Consider the following 8922-nt stretch of genomic DNA (forward strand, 5'->3'; position numbering starts at 1 on the left):
TTAAGCCTCAAAGCTCTTCAACATCATGAAATACGAATAAATAGATTTGTAAACCTAAAAATTAAAAAAAAAATTAATGAACATTACGATCAATTTTGAAACTTACTTGAACAAAAGTTGCCATATTCATATAAGCCATTTTACCAAAAGTCAATAGCGGAGGTTTCTGTGCACGAGTCAACATGAAAAGGACAGTTTTGCGATTTTTCAATGACATTAAATGCCATGAGAGGTCATAAATAGCAGTACAAATAGCATCAAACTAGAAGAAAAAATCAGAAAGTTCTTGATAAAAAAAATTAAAAAAAAAATTACCTTTAGTTCCAAATAAAGACCGTAAGCGCAGTCAATGAACAACATCGAGGAAACCATTGTCATAATTACACATCCAGGAATCCATATGCTTTCTGATAAAACCATCAAAATAATGACGACTTGAAAAGAGATGGCAAAGACATCAACCAAGAACATCAAGTTGAAAAGTGATTCCAAGGTGTGAACAAATCTGAAATAAGAATTTAATTCAAAAAAATATTTTCGAAATAAGTTTTTTAGTTACTCGATTATTTCCTGATGAGTTTTAATGATCTCAATGAAATGCATTTCAACATGATTATCATCATCATTTTCCTTCAACTCTTTCTCCAATGATTTCAGGTTGACAATGAGAACTTCAATCATCAAACATGCGCCAAGGAGAAATATAATATTAATGCATTGAGCCGCAACTAATCCAGCAACTGTGAAAATCACTTGCAAAATATGATGGCAATAGTTCAAGGTATAACCAAGCAGCTCTTTATCACTCAAGCCCGGAATAATAAAACCAAAAGGCAAAATAGCTTCTTTCGTAAAAAGATATACGAGTCCTGGATAAACTATCGTCAAGAGTCCTGTTAGGTAGAAAATTATTGTGATGCCTTTGCATTGAAAATCAATGTAACCAGCAAATCGGCGCACAATGAAATTCGTTGACATATCCTTTTCCATCTTAAGCATAAAAGCCTTGATTTTAGCCAACAAATCTTTGATCAACTTCTCTTTTGACACGAAAACAATGATTCTTGCTGATCCTTGATACCCAAAGCTCCAAGTAACAAGGCAGAAGCAAACACGGATGAAGTCTCCCCAGAAAAGATGGATGTCGTAGCAGTTAATGGACATATAAGTCACAATATCAATGAGAGCAATGTAGCTTAAGATGTTGAACTTGAAGTTTTCTTTTAGCACGTCGAAGCCAACAGTTGAAGCGACAACTGATATGCGGTACTTTGCTGCTTCCAAACGATCGATGGCTGCCATTTTTTTCTATTTGGTTGAAGGAACTTCGTGAAAGAGTGAGGTAAGAAAATCATGTTGATATGCTTTTATAAGAAAAGGAAAAAATTGAATAATGGATGAGCGTCAGCAATTATTTGCATCAAACACGAAACACCGATTCATTGATTATCAGAAAATTATGTTCTTTAATTGCTTAGTTTTCTAATTAAAATTTAAACTTAACCTTATGAAATCATAAATGAAGGAAAAAAGGCGCCAATTCAAGGTCAACCATATGTTCTAAAGAAGAAAATTCACAAGGCGAAATTTTGAAGCTTACAAACTCTGAAGGTCAGTCCCTTGGGTTGTGAGGTGTATGAAATTGTGAAAACATCATGAGGAGTACGAAAATGTGAAGTGAGGAGTACAAAATAGTGAAATATATGCATTTCAATGGGAAAAGTCTACAGTGGATAAGGAGTTCGGAAAATTTAAATGAGGAGTATGAAATTGTGAATTGAGGAGTACAAAAAAGCGAAGGTATGTATCACTATTTTTTAATATCTTTATTTGTGATATTTTACTAATTTAACATTTTATGTTAGAAATATCTTAGGCTTCAAAGCTCTTCAATACCATAAAATACGAATAGATGGACTTGTAGATCTAAAGAAAAATCAAAGTGTTAAGACCAATTTGATCAATTTACGGAACTTACTTTTACAAAAGTCGACATATTCATGTAAGCCATTTTACCAAAAGTCAACAAAGGAGGTTTCTGCGTGCGAGCCAACATGAAGAGAATTGTTTTTCGATTTTGAAGCGACATCAAATGCCATGGCAGATCATAAACAGCAGTGCAAAGATCATCGAATTTCATTTCTATATAAAGCCCGTATCCACAGTCCAAAAGCAACATGAAGGAAACACATGAGACAATCACGATTCCAGGTATCCATAAGCTTTTTGTTAAAACCATCAATGTAATTATGATTTGAAAGGATATTGAACAGACATCTACCATCATTGTCAAACTAAAAAGGGACTCAATGGATTTCACGAATCTAAAATAAGAAGTTAAAGTAAGTAAGTTTTTATAGTTTCAAGTGTTTTACGCAATTATTTGCTGATGAAATTCAACAATTTCGGATAAGTCCAAATCCTCAAAGTCATCAATATTCCGTTTTGCCAATAATTGACACGACAACTCATTTAATCTTGCAATCAGCGATTCAATCATCAAACAAGCGCCAATCAAGAACATCACTGTAATACTTTGGGTTGCTATCAATGCTGCTACTGTCATAAAAACTTGCATGATATGATGCAAATAATTCACAGTATAACCAATGGGCTCCGTATCATTCAATCCTGGCAACACAAAGCCAAAGGGCAAAATAACTTCTTTCGTAAAAACATATACAGCCGCTGGATAAACTAACGTCAATAATCCGCTCATGCTAAAAACTATAGTTAAAAACATTGTTTGGTTGTAAATGTATCCCGCAAAGCGATTCACAATACGTTCCATTGAGATATCACGATCGATTTTTCGGAAAAATGCATAGAGAATATCAAGTAAGTCGCGTATTTCTTGTCCCTTGAAGAAAAACACGTCAATTCTTGCAGTGCATTGATAACCGAAACTCCAGGTGACAAGACAGAAACAAACGCGAATAAGATCTCCCCAGAAAAGGTAAATGTCGTAAGCGTTGATGCACATGTACGATGCACAATCGAACATGGCGAAGAAAGTTAAGAAGCTTCGTTTGTAGTTGTCATCAAGAATGGCAAAGCCTACAGTTTTAAGGATGTTGTTGGCGCGTTGATGAGTTGCCTTGAGCTTGTCGAGAGCAGTCATAATTGATATTTAATTCAGTGTCAAATGTAAAAAGAAACTGAAAAAAAAGTTAAAGAAAAGTGATCCTTTATGCAAACGAAGCTAAATGAAAGCTTAACTAATTATGGCATAAAATTTTTAAATGACGATATATTGCGTGTTAAGCTTTTAATTTTAAAGTGCATCACGCGAATATGAAATCGATTAGCTTATAAATTGATTCTAAAAATAGTCCAAAATCATCCTGCATGTTCAACAAATTCTGTTGGAGTTAAGCATCAAAACTCTTCAATACCATAAAATACGAATATATCGATTTGTAGACCTAAAATTTCGAATCTTCAGTAATATTTTTTCGGCAATGACCGTAAACTTACTTGAACAAATGTCGACATGTTTATAAAAGCCATTTTACCAAAAGTCAATAACGGAGGTTTTTGAGTTTTAACCAAAATAAGCAATAATGTTCTTCGATCTTTCGCAGTCATCAAATGCCATGGAATATCGTATACGGCTCTACAGAGATCATCAAACTACAAAAAAAAATAGAAAGCCTAAAAAGAAAATGTAAGATTTAACTAACCTTCTTTTCAATGTAAAGTCCATATCCACAGTCAAACAAAAGTAAAGTTGTGACAGAAAGTGCAATTACAAATCCAGGAATCCAAAAGGTCTTTGTCAAAACCATCAAGATGATGATAATTTGAAATGGAATAAATATAACATCGATCATCATCATCATGCTAAAGACCTTCTCAATTCCATCAACGAACGCAATAATATCTTGATGAAAGTGAATAACTTCTGACAAATCCACATCTTTAAAAGCCTTATCGTTTTTCAGCAAATCCTGTCCTAAACTTTCCAATCTCGCTATTAGCGATTCAATCATCAAACAAGCTCCGATAAGTAACATCACATTGATACATTGAGACGCCGTCAAACCAGCAACAGTCATCACAACTTGTACTATATGATGGCAATAGTTCAGCCAGTACCCAGGATTCTCCGTATAGCTCAAACCAGGTATGAAAAATCCAAATGGTAGCATAGCTTCTTGCGTGAAAAAATAAACAATTGCGGGATAAATTAATGTCATAAAACCCGTTGAAATATACACAACTGTCATTCCTCGGGTTTGAAATAATATATATCCAGCAAAGCGATTCACCATTCGTTCCATCGATAATTCACGATCGATTTTGCTGAAGAATGAGAATAGCTGGTCCCGTAGCTCGCACATTCCCTCACGTTTGAACATAAAAACGAAAATCCTTGCTGTACATTGAAATCCAAAACTGAAGGTAACAAGGCAAAAACAAACGCGAATCAGATCTCCCCAGAAATATGTGATGACGTATGAGTTGATGCTCATATAAGTGACACAATCGAATATTACAATTTTAGTAAGGAGATTTGTCTTGTAATTTTCGGAAAGAACGTTGAAACCTACAACGCTCATGATGATTTTTATCATCTTTTCAACACTTTTGAGTTTATCAACAGCTGTCATGATGAGTAACTTTTTTAAAGCTCCTATGAATATCAAACTGATAGCACTTGCAATTGATAGCACTTTTAACATAGAAATGAGTAGAATAAATTTCAAAATTGGAATTTATAGGTACGCAACTAAGGGTTATATTAATTAAATAATCATTTCAATTGATTTACGGAAAGTAATTTAATATGAAAAATGTTAAACCTCTGAAACCAATCATAAGCTGATAATTAATTTAAGTTGAAAAAGAGCATCATAAACATTTTCAAGCAAAATTAATCGATTTCCATAAAAAAAACAGGTAAAGAAAACTTTTCTATGATGAAAAGTACTAAATTTTTAATCATTCCGTGCTTCAATAAGGCTCACAATAATTTTTCTCACGATAATCAATGTTAATGTAGCTTCTTCATCGCATCTTGTTCCCAACACCTTTTTGTCATTTTTATTTTTAAAAAATTTATAAATGACACTTTACCAACCTTAACATTTCTGATCTTGAGGAAAACAAAAACTTTTATTTAAATGAATTTTTTTATGGCTTCTGGACATCTTTGTTCACAAATAAATTATACATTTTTTTTCATTCACCGCGTCTTCGTAATACGAAACTTAATAAAAATGCAAGAAAATGATAAATTAAGTGATCATTTCAGGCTAATTTTTAAGCGTATTGTGAAGTTATGAGCGTTAAATTGATGGAAAACGGGATTTTTGTTAAGCGTTCAGTCACGAGCACAAATTTTTGACGTGCCAGTCAAAGCACTTAAAGCTAATTTTTTGACATAAGTGACTTCTAACTGGTTCATGACATTTTTTCTTGTTTGTCACAGTTGTTCTGAAAAAAAATTTAAATTAAAAAAAAAATCAAAAAGTTCAAAACGAAGTTCAGCAGTTGACAAACTTTTCAAGGTGATTGGCGATTGATTAATGATGATGAAGATAATTTTTTTTGCAGTGCAGTGTTTTTTGTTGTTTCTTTTGTCTCTTCGTTTTATTAAATACAAAAAGTTTTAGACTAAAAAATAAATTTTGGGATTTAATTTTCTAAAACTTAACTTGCTTCACGGCAAATTTTTTATAACTCGATTTAATTTAATCCCGCAATTATTTTTTTTTTTTTGTATAATCCAGTAGCGAAAATATTTTTGATAAGGTTGAATACAAAAGATTTCTGTCACATCAAGAGAGACATATAAAACATAAATTAGTAAAATATCACCTTTAAGAGGCTTATAAAGGTATTAACTGTTTTAAAACTTACAAATGAAACATTTTTTTCTGTTAACAACATTATTTTTGAAGATATTTTAGGTTTACAATGAGAAAATTTTTTTCGAAAGTTTCAGAAAGAAAAAAAATTTTAAACATTTTTAGTTTTTAACCAAAAATGGCTTTAAAAATAACTTTTTGGAGGACACAATTTCAGGTAAGGTTTAAAATTTCATTAATTTTTTAACAAATTTTTAAATTTCCTGAAAGCATATCAAGAAAATATTCTTCTCAGTGTGATCAAGTTCAAACTTGTCGCATCAAACTTCAGCTCTTTTGTCTTGTAAATCACTTAATTATTGCCGCATTTTTATACGAATTTTGACATCCTTGATAAGAAACCGATAAAATTCGTCTGCGAAATTTATCTACTAAATTCAGAAGCTCGGAACGTGCCATATGGTCTAATGTCAAACGTAACGTAGACTCGTAACGAGGAAAGAAGCTTATAGCAATAATTATTATTATTAATATTGTGTTTATTTTTCTTGACACCTGTTCGCTCGACATTAACGACCATAAATTAAGATTTATTTAAACTGATTGAGAAATTCACTTTTTTTTTCCACAGTGTTTATATGTAAATATGATCGATGTGAGTTAATTAACGAGAAACAATATTTTGGACGTCAAATCGGATAAGGCTTGTAAGCTTATGTAAATTTTGGTGACTTGATAAAACGACGAGTTACAACATTGCATAAGTTTTATCGGTACAAAGGCGGAAACAGCTTTGAACAAGTAACTAAATATTTGAATGACTGATAAGATATTTATGTTTTCTATTGTTTTATTTTTATGAATGAAAAATTTTAGGAATTGATGGCCATTGGAAGGTGAGTATTTTTTTTATAAAATTTAATAATTTTTTTTTTATAAAATTATATTTTTAGGCAAAGAAATAACTCAAAACTGGCAAAAAATTGAAACTGAAAAAAAAATTTTCTTTGACATAGTTTTGTTTTAAAAACTAAATCAAGAGCAAAAAAACTGTGTCAAAGCCATTTTTGTCAAATCTTGCTCCAAATGGATAAAAATTTGTCAGAGGGCTCTAATTTATCATTTTTAATCATTTTATAACTCAAAACTGCCAAAAAATTGAAACTGAAAAAAAATTTTTTCTTTGACATAGTTTTGTTTTAAAAACTAAATCAAGAGCAAAAAAACTGTGTCAAAGCAATTTTTGTCAAATCTTGCTCCAAATGGATAAAAATTTGTCAGAGGGCTCTAATTTATCATTTTTAATCATTTTATAACTCAAAACTGCCAAAAAATTGAAACTGAAAAAAAATTTTTTCTTTGACATAGTTTTGTTTTAAAAACTAAATCAAGAGCAAAAAAACTGTGTCAAAAACTGTGTCAAAGCTATTTTTGTCAAATCTTGCTCCAAATGGATAGAAATTTGTCAGAGGGCTCTAATTTATCATTTTTAATCATTTTATAACTCAAAACTGCCAAAAAATTGAAACTGAAAAAAAATTTTTTCTTTGACATAGTTTTGTTTTAAAAACTAAATCAAGAGCAAAAAAACTGTGTCAAAAACTGTGTCAAAGCAATTTTTGTCAAATCTTGCTCCAAATGGATAAAAATTTGTCAGAGGGCTCTAATTTATCATTTTTAATCATTTTATAACTCAAAACTGGCAAAAAATTGAAACTGAAAAAAAATTTTTTCTTTGACATAGTTTTGTTTTAAAAACTAAATCAAGAGCAAAAAAACTGTGTCAAAAACTGTGTCAAAGCTATTTTTGTCAAATTTTGCTCCAAATGGATAAAAATTTGTCAGAGGGCTCTAATTTATCATTTTTAATCATTTTATAACTCAAAACTGGCAAAAAATTGAAACTGAAAAAAAATTTTTTCTTTGACATAGTTTTGTTTTAAAAACTAAATCAAGAGCAAAAAAAAATGTGTCAAAGCTATTTTTGTCAAATCTTGCTCCAAATGGATTGAAATTTGTCTAAAATAAAAATTTGTCAAAAACATTTGTAACTCAAAACTGCCAAAAAATTGAAACTGAAAAAAAATTTTCTCTTTGACATAGTTTTGTTTTAAAAACTAAATCAAGAGCAAAAAAACTGTGTCAAAAACTGTGTCAAAGCTATTTTTGTCAAATCTTGCTCCAAATGGATTGAAATTTGTCAGAGGGCTCTAATTTATCATTTTTAATCATTTTATAACTCAAAACTGCCAAAAAATTGAAACTGAAAAAAAAATTAAAGATTCATCTACTGAAGTGATCAAAACAAAACTTCCATTTAATCCAAACCAAGCAATTTTAAAACAACCCATTTGGATTACTTTACTATCTCCTGACGGAGTACAATGATTTGACAGAAGAGGTCGTAAACTTTCCTATTGAAAAATTTAAGAAATTGATCAAATTAAGATGCATCGAAGAAAGTGATCGTTTTCGTATATCGTTTCGTATTTGAATTGAATTTTTTTGAGAATTTTTATTGACGAATTGTTTTGTGATAGAATTCGTGATTTTAATTGTCTGAATAACAAGAAGAAATAATTAATCCCTTTGGAATTGATCGAATTCAGCTCCATAGAATTAAACCTTTCCAGAGGTTAATTTGATCATTTAAAAGGAATTAAATAAACTTCTTAAATGATCAAATTAACTTCTTTACTTTATTGAATTTTTGGGGCTGAAATCGAATCAATTCCAAAGAGGGTCAAATTGACATTTTAAGGGATTAATTTGAAACCTTTTCAACTTGAATAAAATCGAATCTTCATAAAAATCTCAAAATCTCACATATCCGAAGATCATCAAAAGTTAAATGAACTTATACCGATCGTCACGTACAAAAATTTTATCACACCTGAGATAATTTCTACAAAGATTTATTACATTCACGAGACGTTTTTGTTTCAAAGTACAATCTTGCAATTTATTTACTACGAATAGCGACTTGCCTACTTTTGAGTCATTCTTCGTAAAACAAAACTAATTCCCTTATCTTATCTTTAAGCATTTAGTTGGCGAGCAGTTTCGAAAGCCATTTCACATTTTTTTAAGCTGTCACTCTTTAAAGTTT

At 30.6% G+C, this 8922-nt stretch overlaps 1 protein-coding gene across 1 annotated transcript; it reads right to left on the reverse strand.

Annotated features, from left to right (window-relative positions):
- LOC134837774 (odorant receptor 49b-like) lies at positions 1 to 1302 on the reverse strand. The gene is made up of 4 exons (XM_063853161.1): positions 560 to 1302; positions 316 to 505; positions 107 to 262; positions 1 to 54 (listed from the first exon to the last, which is right to left on the reverse strand). Exons 1-4 carry the CDS (start codon positions 1300 to 1302, stop codon positions 1 to 3), a joined length of 1143 nt encoding a protein of 380 aa, XP_063709231.1.
- Between the last annotated feature and the right edge of the window lie 7620 nt (positions 1303 to 8922).

The sequence above is a fragment of the Culicoides brevitarsis genome, chromosome 1 (genome assembly GCF_036172545.1).
Source record: "Culicoides brevitarsis isolate CSIRO-B50_1 chromosome 1, AGI_CSIRO_Cbre_v1, whole genome shotgun sequence".
Classification (NCBI taxonomy): domain Eukaryota; kingdom Metazoa; phylum Arthropoda; class Insecta; order Diptera; family Ceratopogonidae; genus Culicoides; species Culicoides brevitarsis.

Excerpts from the sequence above, each read along its gene's own strand:
- LOC134837774 (XM_063853161.1), bottom strand. The coding sequence starts at position 1,302 with ATGGCAGCCATCGATCGTTTGGAAGCAGCAAAGTACCGCATATCAGTT. Across the intron at positions 263-315 it reads GTCTTTATTTGGAACTAAAG|TTTGATGCTATTTGTACTGC; the intron begins GTAATTTTTTTT and ends TTTTTCTTCTAG. Across the intron at positions 55-106 it reads ATATGGCAACTTTTGTTCAA|GTTTACAAATCTATTTATTC; the intron begins GTAAGTTTCAAA and ends TTTAATTTTTAG.